The 24,706-nt window shown below is 40.7% G+C and overlaps 2 protein-coding genes across 2 annotated transcripts in view; both read right to left on the bottom strand.

Annotated features, from left to right (window-relative positions):
- LOC139409454 (G-protein-signaling modulator 2-like) overlaps window positions 1-3,348 on the bottom strand; it is a 32,598-nt gene extending 29,250 nt beyond the window's left edge. The window contains exon 1 of the mRNA XM_071154628.1: window positions 3,307-3,348. The gene's annotated coding sequence lies outside the window, so the exon portion shown is untranslated. The remainder of the gene's footprint in view (window positions 1-3,306) is intronic.
- Window positions 3,349-8,124: 4,776 nt separating this feature from the next.
- Window positions 8,125-18,522, bottom strand: LOC139409453 (syntaxin-binding protein 3-like). Its single transcript, XM_071154620.1, has 19 exons — window positions 18,441-18,522; window positions 17,756-17,805; window positions 17,421-17,502; window positions 16,697-16,773; window positions 16,463-16,535; window positions 16,247-16,347; window positions 15,423-15,571; window positions 14,609-14,717; window positions 14,200-14,324; window positions 12,376-12,474; window positions 12,213-12,270; window positions 12,008-12,073; window positions 11,672-11,752; window positions 11,433-11,568; window positions 11,054-11,160; window positions 10,716-10,817; window positions 9,906-9,991; window positions 9,398-9,546; window positions 8,125-8,817 (listed from the first exon to the last, which is right to left on the bottom strand). The coding sequence occupies exons 1-19, from the start codon at window positions 18,484-18,486 to the stop codon at window positions 8,717-8,719; spliced, it is 1,797 nt and encodes a 598-aa protein (XP_071010721.1). The 5' UTR covers window positions 18,487-18,522; the 3' UTR covers window positions 8,125-8,716.
- Between the last annotated feature and the right edge of the window lie 6,184 nt (window positions 18,523-24,706).

The raw sequence follows: 24,706 nt of genomic DNA, 5'->3' as shown, positions 1-24,706 counted from the left end.
CTTTGTCATTATGGGGTATTGTGTGTAGATGAATTAGGGGGAAAAACTATTTAATCCATTTTAGAACAAGACTGTAACCTAACAATGTGGAAAAGGTAAAGGGGTCTGAATACTTTCCGAAGGCTCTACATATTGCAGCTTTAAATCTACTTAAGTCTATGGCAAGACCTGAAAATGGTTGTCTAGCAATGATCAACAACCAATTTGACAGAGCTTGTAGAATTTTGAAAATAATAATAAGTCTTAGTCTGTTCTGTGTAAGTCTCTAACAGCTGTAAGCGCTGCAAAAGATGCTTCTACAAAGTATTGACTCAGGGGTGTGAATTTATGTAAATGATATATTTCTGCATTCCATTTTAAATACATTTGCAACAATTTCTAAAAACATGTTTTCACTTTGTCATTATGGGGTATTGTATGTAGATGGGTGAGAAACATTTGACAATTTAATCCATTTTGAATTCAGGCTATGACACAGACAAATGTGGAATAAGTCAAGGGGTATGTATGAATACTTTCTGAAGGCACTGTATATATTCCTGCTGAGGCTGACTTTTTTTGGCTCAATGACTGGAAGTCTATGGGAACAGCTAGCTAACGCTAGTGGAATTCGTAATATATCATACAAATTTTAATTTGTAACATATCATACAAAATGGATGATGGGCATCCACAAATCAAGACATACCATATGAACTGCAACACATGATACTAAATGGAGTGAGACAGATTTACATTTCCTATGTTACGTCTACCCCTGAGTCCAGGTTGTTTGAGTGGTGTTTTGGCAAACGTGTCACATCTTCGGCAGTTGTCGTCAATGAGCCAGACCCCCAAATTGAGGTCATCAGGCTAACTTGGGCAGACAATGTCTCTGTGATTTTTTTGAAGATCCATGTCCTTAGAGTTGGAAAATGTGTGATAGCTGGTGCTGCACGCTGCTACAACTACTTTTTTTAAATCGCCCATATTGTGCCATTGACATTAGAATGTTGGAAGCTTAGCCATAGAATGCCATGTAATGGGGCAGCTATGTTTTGGGATTGTACAGTCGTAGCCAAAAGTTTTGAGAATGACACAAATATTAATTTCCACAAAGTTTTCTGCTTCAGTGTCTTTAGATAATTTTGTCAGATGTTACTATGGAATACTGAAGTATAATTACAAGCATTTCATAAGTGTCAAAGGCTTTTATTGACAATTACATGAAGTTGATGCAAAGAGTCAATATTTGCAGTGTTGACCCTTCTTTTTCAAGACCTCTGCAATCCGCCCTGGCATGCTGTCAATTAACTTCTGGGACACATCCTGACTGATGGCAGCCCATTCTTGCATAATCAATGCTTGGAGTTTGTCAGAATTTGTGGGGTTTTGTTTGTCCACCCGCCACTTGAGGATTGACCACAAGTTCTCAATGGGATTAAGTTCTGGGGAGTTTCCTGGCCATGGACCCAAAATATCGATGTTTTGTTCCCCGAGCCACTTAGTTATCACTTTTGCCTTATGGCAAGGTGCTCCATCATGCTGGAAAAGGCATTGTTCGTCACCAAACCGTTCCTGGATGGTTTGGAGAAGTTGCTCTCGGAGGATGTGTTGGTACCATTCTTTATTCATGGCTGTGTTCTTAGGCAAAATTGTGAGTGAGCCCACTCCCTTGGCTGAGAAGCAACCCCACACATGAATGGTCTCAGGATGCTTTACTGTTGGCATGGCACAGGACTGATGGTAGCATTCACCTCGTCTTCTACGGACAAGCTTTTTTCTGGATGCCCCAAACAATCGGAAAGGGGATTCATCAGAGAAAAGGACTTTACCCCAGTCCTCAGCAGTCCAATCCCTGTACCTTTTGCAGAATATCAGTCTGTTCCTGATATTTTTCCTGGAGAGAAGTGGCTTCTTCGCCTCACTGTGCGTGCAGATGTACTCACACCTGCCTGCTGCCATTCCTGAGAAAGCTCTGTACTGGTGGTGCCCCGATCCCGCAGCTGAATCAACTTTAGGAGACGGTCCTGGCGCTTGCTGGACTTTCTTGGGCGCACTGAAGCCTTCTTCACAACAATTGAACCGCTCTCCTTGAAGTTCTTGATGATCCGATAAATGGTTGATTTAGGTGCAATCTTACTGGCAGCAATATCCTTGCCTGTGAAGCCCTTTTTGTGCAAAGCAATGATGACGGCACACGTTTCCTTGCAGGTAACCATGATTTACAGAGGAAGAACAATGATTCCAAGCACCACCATCCTTTTGAAGCTTCCAGTCTGTTATTCGAACTCAATCAGCATGGCAGAGTGATCTCCAGTCTTGTTCTCGTCAACACTCACACCTGTGTTAACGAGAGAATCACTGACATGATGTCAGCTGGTCCTTTTGTGGCAGGGCTGAAATGCAGTGGAAATGTTTTTGGGGGATTCAGTTCATTTGCATGGCAAAGAGGGACTTTGCAATTAATTGCAATTCATCTGATCACTCTTCATAACAATTCGGAGTATATGCAAATTGCCATCATACAAACTGAGGTAGCAGACTTTGTGAAAATGTATATTTGTGTCATTCTCAAAACTTTTGGCCACAACTGAACATTTGGTAGAGGCACCAAATTGCGCACACACTGCTAGAACTGTTTTTTAAAAATATTTGTAGATGCAGGGCTTTCACAGAATTCACCCAAACAACTTGATTTTTCATTACCTTACCTATATGAAATATAATTGTAGTATGCCCAAAAATATCTGAAAATGTTCATAATGATTTAGAATACACAACATTTCAGAACTTGTCAAACAACGCTTATAACGTATCAGGGTTTTCTTTTTAAAGCCATTTATACAGGTAATTCTGATATGTACCCTAGAAGTCAAAGTTCTGTTTATCTGAACATTCTGAAAATGTGTCTGATGGATAGCTTTGAATGTAAGTTTTCCAATGACCCCTGATTAAAGGGTATAATTGATCAATATCTTGTATACTGACATTGTTTGACATAGGGGAAAATGTATGGGATGGGGGGATGAAAGAAAGAGTGATAACACAGAGAAAGTTATCATTTATGCACTGCTATCACACATTTCCCAACTCTAGGGACATAAATCCATCCCCCTGATCCCCCTGGCTCATGGACTATTAAAACGGGCCCAGGACAGTAGACTACAACATACGAAAGACAATGCAAAAAAAATTGTTAGTAGTCTACATATTCATGTATTTCGCCTACCTTTCCGTGCATATATATTTATGTGCCCCAAAGTTAACAGGCAAAAGTTGTCATACGTGGAGTCATCTGGCACATAGTAGCCTAAACAAACTTACCTTAAGTGTATTCAGATTCACCGTTCAAAGAGGTTTAGACTTTAGAAAACTAACAGCAAAATGCTATATATTGTTTTCAAGTAGACCTTGCTATAGTAAAAAAAAAATCCTCCCTCCTTATTTATCTCCCCCTCCCCCAACAAAGACATTGGCCAATGGCGTTATAGAGATTTTGAAGCTAAGCCACGCCTAATTTTTACACTAACCATGTTTCCATCATACTTTTTCATGAGGATGAATTACCTGACACATTAAAAGTAACGACTGGGATGATGGAAACGTTAAGTAAACGGGACACTTTTATAAATGTCGACAGACAATTTGTTCGTTCGACAAGGTGCGATCTTTTCGTGTCGGTAAAATTCATTATGCGACAAACGCCTTTATGTGCAAAGATAATAACCATCAGTAAACTTTGAGTCACGCTGTGATATGTTGTGTGGTCCTCCCTCTACGACTCGTGAAAGCATGCAGATTATTATGCTACAGATAAAATTAGTTATGATAATATCGAGGGTCTTATTCTGGTGACATAATGATCGATGCTTGGCAGCCGTTTGACAAAATACAAATAGGACTGATATCGCTCTTATCCATAATATTATCATAATGGAGGTCGTCTGCGAGCTGTTGGCTAGTGCGCACGTGCCAAGACCAGAGTGAACACATTTGCTATATAATGCAACAGTGACAACTCAACTTTTTGTGACAACTCAATACAGTTGAAAATGCAATGGACACCTTTGAACTTGTATTTTCCATTCGGTACAATATAATTTAACAGCAAATGTTATTTTTGTGTGCAGTATGTCATCACGCACATCATTTTATCCACAAAATCAGTTTGATGGAAACATCTCTGGTGGGGAAATGTGCATATTGTTTTATGCCGATTTTAGATATTCGCATGAAAATCCGTTTAAAATTGGATGGAAACCTAGCTACTGCATGCATGACCAATTACATTTCAATATGATACATTGTAAAAAAAAAAATTTTTTTTTATTTATTTAACCATGTAGGCTAGTTGAGAACAAGTTCTCATTTACAACTGCATCCTGGCCAAGATAAAGCATAGCAGTGTGAACAGACAACAACACAGAGTTACACATGGAGTAAACAATAAACAGGTCAATAACACAGTAGAAAGAAAAAAGGAGTCTATATACATTGTGTGCAAAAGGCATGAGGAGGTAGGCGGATAATTACAATTTTGCAGATTAACACTGGAGTGATAAATGATCAGATGGTCATGTGCAGGTAGAGATACTGGTGTGTAAAAGAGCAGAAAAGTAAATAAATATAAACAGTATGGGGATGAGGTAGGTAAATTGGGTGGGCTATTTACCGATGGACTATGTACAGCTGCAGCGATCGGTTAGCTGCTCAGATAGCAGATGTTTGAAGTTGGTGAGGGGGATAAAAGTTTCCAACTTCAGCGATTTTTGCAATTCGTTCCAGTCACAGGCAGCAGAGAACTGGAAGGAAAGGCGGCCAAATGAGGTGTTGGCTTTAGGGATGATCAGTGAGATACACCTGCTGGAGCGCGTGCTACGGGTGGGTGTTACCATCGTGACCAGTGAACTGAGATAAGGCGGAGCTTTACCTAGCATGGACTTGTAGATGACCTGGAGCCAGTGGGTCTGGCGACGAATATGTAGCGAGGGCCAGCCGACTAGAGCATACAGGTCGCAGTGGTGGGTGGTATAAGGTGCTTTAGTAACAAAACGGATGGCACTGTGATAAACTGCATCCAGTTTGCTGAGTAGTGTATTGGAAGCTATTTTGTAGATGACATCGCCGAAGTCGAGGATCGGTAGGATAGTCAGTTTTACTAGGGTAAGTTTGGCGGCGTGAGTGAAGGAGGCTTTGTTGCGGAATAGAAAGCCGACTCTAGATTTGATTTTAGATTGGAGATGTTTGATATGAGTCTGGAAGGAGAGTTTACAGTCTAGCCAGACACCTAGGTACTTATAGATGTCCACATATTCTAGGTCTGAACCATCCAGGGTGGTGATGCTAGTCGGGCATGCGGGTGCAGGCAGCAAACGGTTGAAAAGCATGCATTTGGTTTTACTAGCGTTTAAGAGCAGTTGGAGGCCACTGAAGGAGTGTTGTATGGCATTGAAGCTCGTTTGGAGGTTAGATAGCACAGTGTCCAAGGAAGGGCCAGAAGTATACAGAATGGTGTCGTCTGCATAGAGGTGGATCAGGGAATCGCCTGCAGCAAGAGCAACATAATTGATATATACAGAGAAAAGACAGTTGCTGTTTTCAAGGTTTCTTTGAGACAAAGGTGGCATTAGACTACTACTACATCAGTAGACTTGAAGGTCTGTAGCCCACTCTAGTCGGGTGTGTTCAGTAGGCTATTTGAGTAAGAAATTCAATCTGATTCAGATGCCTCTGGATTAGGTGAATGGAAGTAATAACATGCAAAACCACTTAAGGTATTGCTTTATATCTCAATTAATGTTGTTCAATCTCTTCTGATCTATTTATAAAAAAATAAATGCTGGCCCAGGGAAGTGCTCCCTGCTGGCCCACGTGTTACCTTAACATATATGGATGGTCGCAGACTTTGGACGTTTCCTCTCCACAAGCAAGGTTTCCATCCAATTAGCGACAGATTTTCATGCGAATATTCTAAAATCCGCACAAAATCAATAGCCTATGCGCATTTTCCCACGTTTTTTCATCGAATTGACTTGTTGCAGATTAAAGGATGTGCGTGATGACATAATGCACTTAAAAAATACCTTGTGCAGTTAAATTCCCATGTACCGAATAAAAAATACAAGTTCATCACTTATTTCATCTGTAGCCTACACCCTGACTACACCTAAATAAAGGTAGGAATCTATGTTATTCAATTATTGCACCCACACTGCTAGCGCGCATCAACAAGCGTCTGCGTTGCCAAGGGCTAAAATAGAAGTCATTCCTATTTCTGACGCAGATCTCGCTGCAAGTCCTGCCTCTCCCACCTCCTCATTGGTTTATAGAAGCAGGTACCCATGTGCCATCTCCTCATTGGGTATACCCATGTGGGTGATTGAAAGACGAACTGTTGCAGGTTGTCGTGGTAATACTATGAAAGTTTAGATGTCAATCACCATATAAATTAAATGATGAAAAAGCCTGGCAGGAGGAGAGATGATTAGAAATTATTCGGTTGACAGTTTTTATGTGTGGATTAATTGTCAGAGTAGAGGACCTTGTGCATTTCAGGTAAAATAATAACCTAATGTTTATATCCGAGGACAAATTAGCTAGCAACAGCAAGCTAGCTAAATAGGACAAATTAGCTAGCAAGTGCAAGCTAACTAGCTAAATTGCCATAAATGTTTAATGCTTTTCGACCTGTCCCCAAATTAATGTCATTGGTTTAGAGTTTGTTTTGATATTTCGTGATCGTGTCGTGATCGCGTTTGGTGTAGGGGGACAAAATAAATGTATGCACGATGGCGCACGCACGCAGCCGGTTTGGGTTTCGTAGCCTAAACTGCATGCTTCCCCGACGAGTCGTATTGGGAGGACCACACAACATTGCGTGACTCCAAGTTACTTCGATAAAATGATTATTAAATACAGTACCAGTCAAAAGTTTGTACCCACCTACTCATTCAAGGGTTTTCTTTATTTTTACTATTTTCAATATTGTAGAATAATAGTAAAGACATCAAAACTATGAAATAACACATATGGAATAATGTAGTAACCAAAAAAGTGTATTTTAGATTTTAGATTCTTCAAAGTAGCCACCATTTGCCTTGATGACAGCTTTGCACTCTTGGCATTCTCTCAACCAGCTTCATGAGGTAGTCACCTGGAATGCATTTCAATTAATAGATGTACCTTGTTAAAAGTTAATTTGTGGCATTTCTTTCCTTCTTAATGCGTATGCCAATCAGTTGTGTTGTGACAAGATAGTGATTCTAAATAAATCACTGACAGTGTCACCAGCAAAGCACCCCACACCATCACACCTCCTCCTCTAACCAAAGGTCAATAGGGGGCGCACTAGCACTGCATACCACAGGAGACAGGCTGTGTGGCCAAGTGGCCAACACCCAACAACATGTCCTTACCTACATTCACTTTCTCTTCACTTAAAGATCAGACTTTACCCTTCCATCATATATATCCTTTTGTATAATACAAGTGCTGAAAATATATATCCTATACAAGCCAATGCAATGATTCATCTCCAACAATCAATGGACACAATATAAAACATGGCTGTGATACTGTATTTTTTTTGGAGTGGCTAAAAGTAGGGCAGATTTGATGTATAAGCCTCATATCCTCTGGGGGGGGCATTGTCTCTTTTTCAGGTATGAGAACACTTTGTTCACTCAATACCCATGTCCCAGCTCCGCCAGGTACCTCAGACAGAAAACCCTGCTGCGCTTATTGCCTTCTCTATAGAACCTCTGCTTCCTTTCTGTAGCAGCCCACTGGAGAGGATTGGCTTTGAGTACATGTGCTGCAGAGGATCACATTACTGTTGTTCTGATTAAGCATTCTGATCTGTTTCTTTGTCTTCATTATTCAGATGCTTCATATGTCTCCTCAAAACCTCCCAATCGCCAGTATCACCCTAGATCAACTTTCTATTATTGATGCTATTGGTGATGAATCATACATGTTTAATATATATATATATATATATATATATATAGGAGTGTTTCAGTAGATGACTCTAGAGCAGTGGTTCTCAATCCTGTTCCCAGGGACCCAAAGAGGTGCACATTGTATTTTGAGTAAGTGAGTATGTGCAAAGTGAGTATCACTCCAAATAATAATCAGACACCATTGAACCATGTCGGCCATTTATTCATCAGCAGTTCAATACAAGAAAATGTAAATAATCTATGACAAAATAAACAGTAATGGAGGGGAGAGAGGATTTAGCTAGCAGCAGACAGACAGTGCTTACATCATATGTACATTATCTTAGCTCCATATATTTTTATCCAAATTACATCTCTAAGCATTTCTCAGAAGCTTTCCAACATGGAACATTGAGTGTTTTAAAGCGAGAAAAAAACAAAAACAGGATGCATCTCAACTGGAACCCTATTCCCCAGCAGGGCACTACATTTGACCAGAGCCCTATGGGCCCTAATCAAAAGTAGTGCACTTTTTATGGAATAAAGGGTGCCATTAGAGACGCACACGCACACACACAGATTTGATAAAAAGGTAATAAATGCACTTTAGTGTAGGGCACAACGGTTATGTTACAAATATGCACCAGGTTCCAAAGTTAAGTATTAATAATACACATAGCTAATGACTAAACTCTAGAATATGAATTCCCTTCAGTCTTCCATTGATGAAGTTGAGTGCTCTGTGCTCAGGTTTGGAGGAGGGTGTTATGTTTGGGGAAGGGGTACGGGGTGGGTCACTCCTTCACTATTGTAAAGGTCTCCTTGGTGGTGGTTGGTTTACTCAGGGCCTGAATATCATCTAGGAGCTCCATGGGGGTCACAATGTGGGACGATCCTGGAGAAGAAAAAAAATGATGTTTTTAAATAAAATAAAGACACACAGATGAAGAACATTCTGTAGCGTTACTTTGCCTGACACTCAAGACCAGGGGCGCAACTTTGGTTTTAGAAAAATATATATATATATATTTATATATATTTTTTTATCCAATCGGATAAACTCTCCAAAACAGCCTACCCAGTTGCCCCATTTTGTATCACATTCCAATTATAAAACTGGGTGAGACAAATGCAATTTCAAAATGTGGCCCCCGTCCCCAGTGAAAGATGTACCCCTGCTCAAGACTGAACCATACTGTACAGCATTTATTTTTTCCATTCATTACCTCCTGTTTTTGTACTACCATTTATTTACAGCAGGGGGTGTCAAGCAGTAGTCCAGTTACTGGGCTGTAGTTAAGGACAATGAGAATGGTTGGTTGAATCTACAAAAGTCTTCAATTCTGTGTTCTCTCTTCTTGCAATGGAGAAGATCACATTGGAGGCGATGAGAGAGGATGCAACTAACAAGAGATTGAGATTCACCAACGCTGCCCTGCAGCACAGCACATAGAGTTGCTGCTGTTGTTACACACCTATGATGACCTCGCAGGACTTGACGGACTGTGTGACCTGGTAGGCACTGCGCATCTCTGAGTAGCTAATCCCTCCGATGACAAAGATGATGAGCCTGGAGCCACTCCTCCGCTCATCCTGTGTACTGGCCTTGTGTTTCTGACGGGCACTGGGAGAGGAGAGAAGGAAGGATGGATGGTGTGTGTCAGTGTGAGTCAGAGATTGGAATTCACTCGGAGAGCCATCATTAATAATAGTTAAGTTATCATATTTTTTCCATTAGTTAATCAGATCTGTATTTGTAAGTGTTGTAATTTATAACAGAACCATATCCTAGACCTAGACAATAAAGAGATCAGCTTGTGTAACTGACACGCAGTAGCCATAACCCCTTACCTCAAACCCAATCTATCCTTTGGGTTGCAATTAGTCTATGAATGTCAATCATGTGCACTTTTTTGTTACCACCCTTTACCAAAAGCAAATACCACCAACTGCAGTTGTGTGACAAAGAATGTTGAATCTTACCTGACAGCCCCAGAGCCATTCCAGGCTGCTGGGCACTCTGACTGGTGTGGCCATTCCCTGGTCTCCAGCTTGTTCTCCACAGCATCCTGGAACACCACACAAAAAGTATTCTTACACTATAACTCATTCAGTCATCATGATGGTGGGGAGGCAGTTACTGGACAATGGGCCCAGGACGTTTTGCCACTTATTGCAGGTCCAAGGCTGGTTGTGTTGCTTAGCTTTAGTTCATAATAGTTATACTTAGGCTGGTATCAGCCATTAGGAGAATTGATCCTGAATCAGTTGTATTGTTATGGGTCGCGCTTGTAGAGCCTCGATCCACTGTTACACACAGACGCCATTGACAGAGTTAAATAGCACAGTGACCCAGAAAGGGACTGTGTACTGAGTGACGATTGACATATCATAGGCCTTCCCTCACCCATCGCATTTCCTTCCTAATCCCACCCACCCCCCTGTGACCCTAAGGCCACCCAAAAACCTTTATCCCCCTCTGTTTCCTACATCCAAAACAGACTGCATTAACTCACCCATCCTTAACATTCAGGGAATTTCTGTCACCCAGAACACCACAACATGTCTCAGAGTAGGACTACTGATCTAGGGTCTGGTCCACCCTGTCCATGTAATCTACATCTAAAACTAAACCTAGATCAGCACTCCAACTTTGTGAATATGATCCCTGGTTCCCATCCCTTCCTACCCATGTGACTCCCTCCCTACCCCTGTCCCTGAGAAAAGCTAAGTCACACAGTTCTGTTCTGCGAGATAAGGAAACGGTTTATCATTGTTATCATTAACACTGACCTCCATCACGTCTTTGATGACAGGTGTCCATCGGGACAGGCTGTATGTCTCCTCCTGAGTGCGGTCCCTTCGAGATGACCTACGCATTGGGAAGAAGCTCGGCTGGGTGGAGGGGGAGAGAGAGAGTGAGAAATAGGAACATAACAATAACTCAAAGCCCTGTTTAAAGGTAAGAAGATACAAAAGGAGAATTGAAAGAAAGTACACAACCACATAAAACTAGTGAAGTACCACACTACTATACAATGCACACTGATAGTACTATAGAATCCACCTGGGCTATGAGCCAGCTAAGATCTAGCAGACTATGTACAGTATGCCCTAGAAGTCTCACTTACCGAAGATATGATGGGGACTCCCAGTTCTCGCCAGTTGAGAATGAACTCTCGATCCTCCTCGATCTTAACGTGCTGGATGAGTTTGTTCAGGTTTTCCTCTGTTGTTCCTGTTCAGAACCAAAAAGAAAATGTTTTTAAAAAGAGTATTTGACTAAAGTTAAAATTAAAAGAGATTCTATTGAAAGCATATTCCTATAGCTGAAGCTCCAACGGTACCTTAGTTAAGGGGCAAATAAGGAATTAATTACTTTCCATTTTCAAACCGTAGACTCATTACAATTTCAATATAATAGATGCCATATAAAAATGACTAAATTATCACATGTAAATATAAAGACAGACTGTGAAGGCGGAGGGTGAGTCAGAGCAGCAGACCCACCATTGAGACTGAAGATGTAGAGGAGAACAGCTCTGATCTTGTCATAGGTACCATGGGGGTGCAGCAGGACAGGGAGCAGTGTCCTCATGGGGTCCTTCACCTTCACACCCTCCACATCAGACCCTACTGCCAGGTCCTATAGAACAGCGAAGACATAACATCACAAGGTCATACATAAGGGACATGTACAGTACAACAGTAGCATTTTGGCCATACATATGAGATAGCATAAAACATACCTGCTCAGCTTTGCAGAGTTTCTCCACGTTCTTCTGGAAGTGGTTCATACAGTCTTCAGTCAAATTCAGATGGACCGTTTTCTGTGGTTGACATTGAAACATGGCTGATGTTTTTTATTCTAAAAATCACATGGCAGTATAAGTGAACAGCTTCAATTTCCATATAAACCCAGCCACCTAATAGGGGAATGATCCGTTTTCCACAATATTGTTTCCATAAAGACCTATCGAAGAAAGCACTACATGACACTGGGCCTCAAAGGCATCACACTCAATCCCATCAGACCAATCAGAATGAGCCAACCAGAGCGGACCAGATCACCTGGCGCTACGTACCTGAGCAACCTGCTTGCGGAAGTGGGGCATCTTCTTCATAAGCTGGGATAAACCGCTTATTGTGATCTAGAAAATATTTAAAATATTGATGAGAAGAAAATAATGATGGGAACTCAAGGGAGGGAGAGGACAAAACCAGATACAGAAAATCTTTCTAGTTTCATGTAGAACAGAGGTGGAAGGAGAACCTAAAATGGCCACCTACCTTTCCATCTGGCTGTTTTTTGTTGGCAGAAATTTCTTTCACCAGTTTAGGTATTTGTCTAGAATATAAAGCATATAGTTAACAAATTATCTTCAGTATAACTATTTCAGAGGTTTAAAAATGTCAAATTAAAATGGATAGGGTTAGGGTTAGGGTTACTTACTCTGACACCTCAGCAATGTGCATGTGTCTGAGTCTGGCCCACAGCTGGTCATCCTCATTCAGCAGGGCCTCCTTCTCAGAACCATCTTTAGACTTGTATCTGGACAGAGAAACAAGTGAACGAACAACGTTTGTCTTACATCATCATGGCGGTGGACTATATGTATGTCTATGTTTACAGTATACAGCACATAGAAAAGTACATAGTCAGCCAAAAGAGACATTACTTTGTGTCTACTGTATAAATGTCTTAGGAGCAGCTACTGTGCAGCTATCCTCTAAATTAATACAGAAAGTCTGTCATATTTATTTTGACCCATTCAGACATTCCAGAACAAGTGAGAACAAGAAAACAGAACACAAGGCAGGGGTTCAAGGGAGAGTAGACCACGGTCGCTAAGGGAAAGTGAACTACAGCAAGACGAATGGTCGCTAAGGGAGAGTGAACTACAGCAAGACTAATGGTCGCTAAGGGAGAGCGGACCAGAGGAAGACTAATGGTCGCTAAGGGAGAGCGGACCAGAAGAAGACTAATGGTCGCTAAGGGAGAGCGGACCAGAGGAAGACTAATGGTCGCTAAGGGAGAGCGGACCAGAGGAAGACTAATGGTCGCTAAGGGAGAGCGGACCAGAAGAAGACTAATGGTCGCTAAGGGAGAGCGGACCAGAGGAAGACTAATGGTCGCTAAGGGAGAGCGGACCAGAGGAAGACTAATGGTCGCTAAGGGAGAGCGGACCAGAAGAAGACTAATGGTCGCTAAGGGAGAGCGGACCAGAGGTAGACTAATGGTCGCTAAGGGAGAGCGGACCAGAGGAAGACTAATGGTCACTAAGGGAGAGCGGACCAGAAGAAGACCAATGGTCGCTAAGGGAGAGCGGACCAGAGGAAGACTAATGGTCGCTAAGGGAGAGCGGACGAGAGGAAGACTAATGGTCGCTAAGGGAGAGCGGACCAGAGGAAGACTAATGGTCGCTAAGGGAGAGCAGACCAGAGGAAGACCAATGGTCGCTAAGGGAGAGCGGACCAGAGGAAGACTAATGGTCGCTAAGGGAGAGCGGACCAGAGGAAGACTAATGGTCGCTAAGGGAGAGCGGACCAGAGGAAGACTAATGGTCGTTAAGGGAGAGCGGACGAGAGGAAGACTAATGGTCGCTAAGGGAGAGCGGACCAGAGGAAGACTAATGGTCACTAAGGGAGAGCGGACCAGAAGAAGACCAATGGTCGCTAAGGGAGAGCGGACCAGAGGAAGACTAATGGTCGCTAAGGGAGAGCGGACCAGAGGAAGACCAATGGTCGCTAAGGGAGAGCGGACCAGAGGAAGACTAATGGTCACTAAGGGAGAGCGGACCAGAGGAAGACCAATGGTCGCTAAGGGAGAGCGGACCAGAGGAAGACTAATGGTCGCTAAGGGAGAGCGGACCAGAGGAAGACTAATGGTCACTAAGGGAGAGCGGACCAGAAGAAGACCAATGGTCGCTAAGGGAGAGCGGACCAGAGGAAGACTAATGGTCGCTAAGGGAGAGCGGACCAGAGGAAGACTAATGGTCGCTAAGGGAGAGCGGACCAGAGGAAGACTAATAATATATATATATATTTTTTAATAATAATAAATATATTCAATTCAACAGACGCTTTAATCCAAAGCGATTTACAGTCATGCGTGCATCCATTTTATATATGGGGAGCCCTGGGAGTCCAACCCACAACTCTGGCAGTGCAAGTGCCATGCGCTACCTGAGCCATACAGGACTAATGGTCGCCAAGACATCAGCTAATGGGGATCTGAATATAAAAAAACTGTACTGGGACTGAGCTGGGTTCTCACTTGTAGGTGTCGTTCTTGATTGGGACAAGGTCGTAGGCCATGGCCTGATAGGTCAGCTCATGTAGGATGGGGGTCACAGGGTCAAAGCCCCTCTCTACGATTAACAGCTGGGCCTGGGTTTTTCCCTGAGAGGAAAACACAACACACACAGAAAGAGGTATCAATTATTTTGTAGTGTCGTACTATTATAGTATGTGGCTGGCCTCACTAGCCTCACAAACTAACACAAATGACCATGCTAACCTTCCAACTAAACACAACATCTAGGGCATTACCATCAGCCTTAATGTAGCCTATTGGCTGGTGTCCGTCATCTCTAGCTATTTTCATATATTTTCTAACGCTCTCGGTTAAGTCCTTATTTATTGTGTCAACTCCCTGCTGACAACAGGCAAGGTGTCCGCCTCACCTTTTTCTTGCTATTGTCATCCATATCGTAGTGCTTAGTCAGTTTGTAATCCACCAGTGCTGCTAGCTGTTTGGCGTTATCCAGAGTGGTGTTCTCCAACACGGTCTCCCTGACAAAATACATGGTTATGTATGAGTTATATACACATCATAGACGGTAACACATTTTTTTTGTTTGTTTCTGTTACAATTGTTTCTGATACACCTTACAACTAAATTATTAGTAACAGAACAGCAGAGTCATATATATATATATATATATTTCTAAACAAGGCAACATTAAACATGTTACCCCCCACAAATGATTGGCCAATTGAGATATCGCGTGACTAACAAATTTCAGTTAATCATTATAGCTCCCACCTCAGGCCAATCAGTGTAATTGTGTAAATGCTGGATCTCTATGGCAAGACGCATCATTCACCCAAGTTTCATCCAAATCGGCCCAGTGCTGTCTGAGATGTCGTGTGTGACTAACATGCAAACAAACGTATGGCGGCAGATCCACAGTCCCCTCCCCGATTTAATTGTGGGGGACCTTTGTTTGATGATTATTCATTCAGATGTTGTGGAAGTCAGTGACACTCTTTCCTATGAGTAAACAATCAAGGTGTGACTAGAGAACACTTTAGACATTTATAGTAAAAATATTATATCCGACAGTTATATAATGCAATTCCTTTCGGTCTTTGTAATACATAATCCCATAAAGAATCAAAAACTCAGAATGTTTTTGGGGGCTGAGGAGAACGAGTTGTGTCAGAAGTGGTGTAAACTGAGAAAGCAGAAGCTCTTATCTCCTCTCCCTGACTCACTTCTTGTATCTGACCCCTGGGTTCTCGTCCAGCGTGGCACAGAGAGTGACGATCTGGGCTGCCAAAGTCTCCAATGTCTTCACTTTGTCCTGACTACAGTGAGGGCTGTAGATACTGCGGAAGGCTCCAGGGTTATCACAAGTGAACACCTGAAACATAAAGGATTGCTATACACCGACCATATGTAATGCAGCCTTATCTACATATTCTGATCAGATATTCCAACAAAAACATTCTCAATTTGGACCAACATTTTGAGTAGCACTGATTCTTTGTAAATTAACGTTGTATTGTGGTGATTTGTTTCTACTCAGATTAATTTAATAATAGGATTATTATGATGTTACACATGGATGAGAGGAGCATCCAGAAATGTCATTGTGTGTGTGCCATTTATGAAGGCCAAGGTTTTTTGACTGAGTTCATTGTGTTCAGTTTCACTCTCAAATACTAGGTGGCAATAACACACAATAACTGACTAAATCTCCCCATAGTCCTCCATTCTTAACTGATAAACATCTAACTGTCTCGCCCAATAAAACAGGAATTTTGAATATAATGAAACCTACAAGTGTTACACAATTCAGATTTTCCGTTAGAGAATCATAGCGTTGACAGATTGCCTCAGCGTATTACATCATAAAGGTTTTCAAGTAATGCCCTTGCAGGGTGTTGTGATCCCTTTCTTCCCCTACTGAAGTCCAGCACCAGCAGACACTCACAGACCAACAACCATGAATAATCTAACCAACATGGTAAAAGTCAGTGTCAGGAATAAAACCAGATAATTATAGAAAGCCTGAGAAGAACAACCACTTACTTACCTGTGACTCCTGGGGCAAGAAGGAAATGTTTAATTCCTTACAGACACGTATATACTTTCCACAGTACAGTTTCATTTTGTTGAACAACTCATCCGAACAATCTGGAGAGGAAAAAAAATAGAGTGCCAGAATTTACAATCAACTCATGAAATTGGTCTACCTTTTTCTAATGATTTGCATCAAAACTAAATTCTCCTTTCTACAGTATATACTTACAGTCAGTGAAATAAACGTATGCTGCTTTGTACTTGGGTTTCAACTTGAAGTCACCAATGAAGGCATCCACACACTAAGCACAGTATGGAAATATTGAATTACAAATACACATTCACAGCACTGTCAAACCTAGTACACATGAATAACAGTTGTATTGTGTTGTTTGTAATGATGATCAATGTAGACATTTCAATATTGAAGTGGGGTATGGTGTACCGATTTCTAATGTCGAACCTTTGCTGTCGGGGTCATGAAGTAGATAGCCTTCATTTCTAGTACAGGCTCTCTGCTTTTGTAGAGGTCCTCCACAACTAAGAGAAAACTAAGTTTAATTTCAGGTCATGGTGCAGATATCAATAATACCACTTTTAACTGTTTTAAAAGTCCTGTTTTAATCTCAATATGAAATCATTTCTGGGTAACAATGAAGTACCTCACTGTGATTGTTTTCAATTAAAATGGTCAAAAGGACACAAAAATAGCTTCTCAGCCAAGGGCAATTTCTCTTACACTAAAAGGGCATTAATATAATTTTCACAATTTTACAGTATTATTAAAAAATAAGTGTGGAAATACTTTTTTTTTTATTATTACGTTTTTGACTGAACTGGACCTTTAAAACATATTCAAAGTTGCCTTGGGCTATTTGTACATAAGCAGTTCTACACTAACGATATGTTAGTTATTCTTATGCTGTGGTGGGGACACATTATTATATTCATCTTACACATAAACGAAACACCGCCTTACAGGGATCTAATAGTTTCTATACCCCCACTCCATGAAACAGAAGCATCACTTTGATGTGTGAAAACTTCCACCACTTGCAATGTAGTTCTCCAATTACAACCAAAGTAATATTTATGGTTTGAAATCATAGTTACAATCCCTAATGACGGGAGACAAGGCCAAGCATTAGACATCTATGGAAATTATCATTTCAATTAGTGCGACATACTGGTAATTCCCTCCTGCATCAAGTCGGACATTTTGCAGCATGACGACAGAAGCTTGGTGGTGAAGTGGTCCAATATCAATATCTGAGAAAGAAAAGATGTTATGACCTTGATATGAAGACACCTTTTTGATTCAGTTAGTGTTGTACGTGGCACATGAGACAAGAGAGATGTACGTCATCAGCATAGCATACACTTCTGCTTGATAATGAATTGTATCAAAACAATGACTGGATAGTATGCTGTCGGGAATACAACACTAAACCCATTACAAGGGCTTTATGTAACGTGATGGAATGCAGTCAATGTCTGCAATAAACAGATCCAGTCCTCCTACCTTCCATATTTCTGACTTCTTGCAATCCTCGATGATCGTTTCCTTTATTCCTAGTTGAAAGAAGAATGGCAGTTCGCAAATACTGTATAGTTGACAGCCCCTAGGCTACATTATTATAGACTGTCTGAAAGCTGCCCACTCCCACAATGATCTAACCGGCAAAACAATTACATATCTTATTTCTTTTATCTAAAGCCAACCCACACAGACATTTTATTTGTCCATTTGTTGACAGTGCACTGACCAATGATGTGTATACAATGACCTAGCCGTCTGCCCAGAACAGCTGCGGCTACTAACTAGCTAGGTATCGCTAGATAGTTAGCAAGTTAGCTATCTGGCTAACATGGCTGGCTAACGAACCAAATTGGATGGGGTTCCCCATTGCTATTCATGTGCAAACAAGTTATATGGTATAACTAAGAATCGCAGTTGTAATCACCAAGTAGATAAACACCCAACATTGAACACACTAAAGTTCATTTCGGAACTCTTTGGCCACGGACACATGGCTAGTTTGCAAACTTCCGTATCAGAAGTTATGGCTAGTTGACATTCCATTGTCAGAGAAGAACAACACAACTTTGCAAAAGTTCAAGTGAATAACATAATTGAAGTAACTATTAGTTCGAAATAAGCCCGATACTTTCAGTAGCTAAACGTTGCCATAATCAGTTTCACTTACTTTGCCAAACTACTCTTTTTAGCCCGTGCTCTGAAACAGTTGCCATCTTGTTTCTTTTTTCCAATTTCCACTGGCGCTTGCCCTGTCCCGTACTTTGTGCGTCATCAGTGTCGAAAACTGCGCGCGAGTAGTCTGTTGTAGTCCGAATTATGAGAAATGGTAGTTTTCGAGGTTCAGAATTGTATTTATTTATTTATTTCACCTTTATTTAACCAGGTAGGCAAGTCGAGAATAAGTTCTCATTTACAATTGCGACCTGGCCAAGATAAAGCAAAGCAGTTCGACACATACAACAACACAGAGTTACACATGGAGTAAAACAAACATACATTATTGAATAATACAGTCGAAAAATAAGTCTATATACGATGTGAGCAAATGAGGTGAGATAAGGGAGGTAAAGGCAAAAAAAAGGCCATGGTGGCGAAGTAAATACAATTTAGCAAGTAAAACACTGGAATGGTAGATTTGCAGTGGAAGAATGTGCAAAGTAGAAATACAAATAATGGGATAGTGAACAGTAAACGTAGCAGTGGCGTAAATTACTTAAGTAAAAATACTATCAAGTACCACATAAGTCGTTTTGGGGGGTATCTGTACTTTGCTTTGCTATTTATCTTTTTGACAACTTTTACTTTTACTTCACTACATTCCTAAATAATTTACTTTTTACTCCATACATTTTCCCTGACACCCAAAAGTACCCGTTACATTTTGAATGCTTAGCAGGACAGGAAAAGGGTCCAACTCTTTTTTAATTTAATTTTTATTAACAACAAATCAATACTGTGAGTACATGAGGGAACGCAAGTATATATAGATTATACACAATGGACAATTGAGCTAGGGGGTAGAATATCACCTTACACAAAGACCTTAAGGGACATACATATGTTTTTTTGTTAGTAGAGTATTTCATTTTCTTACAATAAATTTTGTTTTTTTTCGTTTGTAAATTTACATTCATGAATATGAAATTTGGCCAAAAGAATAATGAAATTGCAGTGCTAGCTGTGCCACCAGAGACTATGGGTTCACGCCCAGGCTCTGTCGCAGCCGGCCGCGACCGGGAAGTCCATGGGGCGACGCACAATTGGCCTAGCGTCGTCCGGGTTAGGAAAGGTTTGACCGGTAGGAATATCCTTGTCTCGTCGCGCACTAGCGACTCCTGTGGCGGGCCGGGTGCAGTGCGCGCTAACCAAGGTCGCCAGGTGCACGGTGTTTCCTCCGACACATTGGTGCGGCTGGCTTCCGGGTTGGATGAGAGCTGTGTTAAGAAGCAGTGTGGCTTGGTTGGGCTGTGTTTCGGAGGACGCATGGCTTTCGACCTTCGTCTCTCCCGAGCCCGTACGGGAGTTGTAGCGATGAGACAAGATAGTAACTACTAACAATTGGATACCACGAAATTGGGAAGAAAAGGGGGTAAAAAAAATTATAAACAAAAAAACATAGAAATTACATAGAAATGTTTCAGCTTATTCCTATCGTAGGTAAAGAATCCAAGCAGTACATCTCTTCACAATAGATCTTCATAAAAGTGTTCAATTATAAATCTACTGATGTCTTGCCACAGTTTTCTTACATGCATACAATGCCAAAAAAGATGCAACACTGTTTCTGGGTGGTCACTACAAAAGGAGCAATTTGAGTTGATGTTTTCCTTAAACTTCTTCATATAGTGGTTGGCAGGATAATATTTATGAATAATTTTAAAGGAAACTTCCTTAATTTTGTTAACAAGTAGGTATGTGTGTGGCAACATCCAAGCTTTTTTCCAACAGATATTACCAATAAATCCATTCCAATAAGGCATGACAAGGTACAACATCCTGCTGAAACAAGGTTCGTACCGCTCTGTTGTTGAATGGATCAAAAGAGAAACAAATCTTTCCTACTGATGAGTCAACAGGATCAATAGAAGGTAGGCTCTGAGGGTCAGGTCTTGACACGTTCCTGAATAACAGAGCAACACCTGAGGGAATGGCATCTAAAACAATTGCAAAATCTTTAGGTGTTACAGAGACCTTGTAAAGTGATAAGAATTCCTTATAACTGAGTAAAAGACCCTCTGCATTTACCAGTTGGCTCACCAATAGGATATTATTTCAGAACCAATATTATAAAAACAAAGAAATATTTTTATACAATATATCCCGATTATTCCAAATATAATATCTGTGTAGAGAAAAATTGTGTTTATAAATTAAGGACCATGACAAGAAAACCTGCCAATGAAAAGCAGAAAGTTTCACTGGAACATTGTCAATATTATAATTGCAAAACAACATGAAGGCCACCAAAAGTAGAGAAGACATGATGAGGAATATACTGTAATTCAAGATAAAAGTGGGTCTTCTTAGGAATTGTTTTATCCAATTGATCTTAAAAGTATTATTTAACGTAGTAAAGTCCAGAGAATTCAGCTCACCATTCTCATAAGTGTTCATTACAACAGTTTTCCTAATGTAATGGGTACGGTTTCTCCACAGAAAGTTGAAAAGCATCTGGTCTATCTCCTTGCTTATTTTACTGTCAAGATATAAAGATAGAGTGCCATATGTTAGTCTAGAGATACCTTCAGCCTTGGTTATTAGGACTCTACCTTTTAAAGATAAGTCCCTCTGTCACCATTGATTTAGCTTCTTCTGGGTTTTTTTAATAAGAGGGTTAAAATTTAGTAAGCCTCGAAAAGGGTCCAACTCACACGTTTATCAAGGCAACATCCCTGGTTATCCCTACTGCCCCTGATTTGGCGTACTCACTAAACACACATGCTTCGTTTGTAAATGATGTGTGTTGGAGTGTGCCCCTGGCTTTCTGTAAATTAAAAAAACAATAATATGGCGGCATCTGGTTTGCTTCATATAAGGAATTTTAAATTATTTGTAATTTTACTTTTGATACTTAAGTATATTTTAGTAATTATGTTTACTTTTGATGCTTAAGTATATTTAAAAACAAATGCTTTTGGACTTTTACTCAAGTAGTATTTTACTGGGTGACTTTCACTTTTACTTGAGTCATTTTCTATTAAGGTATCTTTTACTAGGACAACTGGGTATCTTTTCCACCACTGGAATGTAGCATATGATTAAAACCCATTTATAAGAATTTAATACCAATATGTTGACTGCACCATAAAAATACTTATTTGTTGATGTTGTTTATTATAATCAAGTTGTGCCCGTTTTAACCATCAGCCTATGTGGCATTGTCACCAAAGCAACCTCTATAACAGATCTAGCCTACTAACAGGTACAGCTGCCTGCAGGTAACTGTTCTGGCCACGCCAATGATTGGGTGATTCGCTGCAGCGGGCGGTGACACACAGGTACATTATTTCAACCAACACAGAATCTGAAGAAGGCCATTGAACGCTGAACTGTCAACCCTTTAAACTTGTCTAATCAAACTAAGAATTTTCTTATGGTGAGCGAGCGTTGCACCTTTTCCTGTCCAATGATGTCTACACATTTTTAGGTTGCACCCCTACTCACGTTGGTTGAGCACCCTCTGCCTCTTTCCAGCCAACACAGATCAGAAATATGTTAAAGAAAAAAGTATAACGTGAAGCAGTTCCCAAATAACTTCTCTCAACTATTCGAGAGAAACACCAGCACTACTACAACAGAAAAGGATAACATCAAGAAGAGAAAGACAGAATGGGAGCTATCAAGTGGATGGTGAATTTTACCTTGCTGGGCATTGGCTCTCAGGTCATTCCAGCAAAACATGGATAGTCTGTTGGAGGAAAAGGAATGAGCTATTTAGAGAGAACACTGGCTCATTGACTGGCATACCTTTCACCAGGTATACTGTCAGATTAGCCTTGAGTAGGGCACACTCATTACAGAAAAGTGCTTGTATGAATTTTATAACATTTCTTGTGGTATGAACATTGTTTAATGTTATTTGTTTCACATTCTCTTGTAGTAAAATATGTTTTTTCTTCAGTTTTCACTTTCAGAGGTCAACTTTATCAGGTAAAACATTTACAGTGCATTCGGAATGTATTCAGAACCCTAGACTTTTTTTCTACACATTTTGTTACGTTACAGCCTTATTCTAAAATATAGTAAATCGTTTTTCCCTCATCAATCTACACACAATACCCCATAATGACAAAGCAAAAACAGGATTTTAGATTTTTTTGCAAATGTATTTAAAAAAAATCACATTTACATAATACCCTTTACTCTACTTTGTTGAAGCACCTTTGGCAGCAATTACAGCCTTGAGTCTTCTTGGGTATGACGCTACAAGCTTGGCACACCTGTATTTGGGGAGTTTCTCCCATTCTTCTCTGCAGATCATCTCAAGCTCTGTCAGGTTGGACGGGGAGGGTCACTGCACAGCTATTTTCAGGTCTCTCCAGAGATGTTCGATCGGATTCAAGTCCGGGTTCTGGATGGGCCACTCAAGGACATTCAGAGACTTGTCCCAAAGCCACTCCTGCATTGTCTTGGCTGTGTGCTTAGGATCGTTGTCCTGGTGGAAGGTGAACCTTCGCCTCCAGTCTGAGGTCTGTCGTGGAAATTCCTTACTGAGAGAGACTTGGTCATTTCTTCAAACAATCATCTTAATTTAATATTGATTAATTATTGCAATAATGAAACCGTCAGCCCAACAGTCTTGTCTACCCTTCACAGACAATGCACAGTTTATATAGCTAATACCCAGAATGCTTGGTTCCACCCCTCCCATATAGATTGGGGAGCACCATAAGCCACTTTGGGTTCATCCTCTGGTCATCTGCCTTTGGTGTTGTCTCCCAGATGCCAGGATGTCTAAGAACCATTGAGGCTATCTCTATCTCATCTATAGCATGCAGGCCCAGTTTGACCGGAGACATATGTCGTGTCTTTGGCATCATTAAAGTGAAGACTGTTATTTTATCAAATCAATTCTCTGTAATTATTATTATTTGGTTAAACTAATCATGTAAATGTGATTAACTAGGAAGTCGGGGCACCAAGGAAAATCTTCAGATTACAAAGTTATAATTTTCCTAATATAACTTTTCAGATATTTTTTATATACGATCAATTAGTCTTCTAATTAATGAATTATTCTTTACCTCACGTTAGTCTCATTCCAAACGTCGTAAGTTGTTGGTTATCTGCACGGACCCAGCCTTCACTATGAATCATCCATGCATCAATTGTCTTAATCATTTATTTACTAACTAACTAAATAATCACAAAAATGCATAAACAAACAAACAAACAAACAGTAGGTATGGTTACAAGGAAATAATAGGGGATGTTCCCTAGTGGGCTAAGCCGATATGGCGACTTGGTAGACAAAGGGAAGTGGGTGTGGACTGAGAAGGGTGCGAAAGACAAAAGTCACTACACAGTTGATAATTATATTGATTGAAATGCTAATCCTTTGCACATGAACGCTTACTCATTCGGGAATAATTGCAATTAATATATCTTTACGCTCAGTGTGTCATTGTGATCTCTGTTGGAATCGTCCGTCTTTCTGTTGGAAAGTTCATCTGATCGTCTCTGCTCCCATGAAGTCTCTCGTGGTTAGAATGGATACTTCAGAGTCCCATTCAGAAATGTTCTTATAGAACATCTGTTTCGGCGGTTGTCGGTCTTCGCATTTCAGGTCAACATAACTTCTAGTTGCAGACTAGTAATTAGTATCGAAGATTTGCTCTTATTCTGTTGGAATCGATAGTCTCAGTTTCAACAACCATTACAACCTTAGCTTATACTGAGGTTTTTATGGTCTCTACTCAAACCTTTGCCCCCTCTGTGATCAAGGTTTGCCTGAAGGGAATTCCTTCAGGTGGGGGTTATATTCGTAACAGTAGAAAAGGGCTGTCCCATGACGCCAGATCAATGTCTGTGCTCATGGGGCGGGCCAATGACTTAGTTAAACTTTAAAGGGAATACAATTCTCTCACATTAACGGTTTAAAATCACATTACACAATTTCACAAATAGTTTTATCTTTACTCATTCATTTTATACAATAATTAGATGCAAGCCTCATAACGGAGGCTCCTGTATAAACAGAGTAATGGTAATGTGGCTGTGTTGTCTTTCCTGAGGTCACAATCATGAAACAAAACGGACCGGTCGTAGCTGGTTCTCCCCCGACCGTTTACACATTCTCCAAAACATGGATATTGTTCAGTTCTCAAGTTCTGTGATGTAGGGAAAAAATCCTTTGTTCTACTGTGAAGCTTTCTCTCTCTATACTGCATGAGGGAGAGAGTTTCCTCCAGGAATTCACGACCTGAGATATCT

Source organism: Oncorhynchus clarkii, chromosome 5 (genome assembly GCF_045791955.1).
Source record: "Oncorhynchus clarkii lewisi isolate Uvic-CL-2024 chromosome 5, UVic_Ocla_1.0, whole genome shotgun sequence".
In the NCBI taxonomy this organism is placed as follows: domain Eukaryota; kingdom Metazoa; phylum Chordata; class Actinopteri; order Salmoniformes; family Salmonidae; genus Oncorhynchus; species Oncorhynchus clarkii.
The sequence above is the reverse complement of the archived record's forward strand: the minus strand, read 5'-3'. Positions and strand labels throughout refer to the sequence as shown.

What these genes read in the sequence shown, in the direction of transcription:
- LOC139409453 (XM_071154620.1), bottom strand. Translation starts at nt 18,486, where the DNA reads ATGGCAACTGTTTCAGAGCACGGGCTAAAAAGAGTAGTTTGGCAAA. An exon ending in AGAAGTCAGAAATATGGAAG is followed by an intron (nt 17,503 to 17,755) that starts GTAGGAGGACTG and finishes TTTCTTTCTCAG; the next exon opens with ATATTGATATTGGACCACTT. An exon ending in AATGGCTCTGGGGCTGTCAG is followed by an intron (nt 9,547 to 9,905) that starts GTAAGATTCAAC and finishes CTCCTCTCCCAG; the next exon opens with TGCCCGTCAGAAACACAAGG.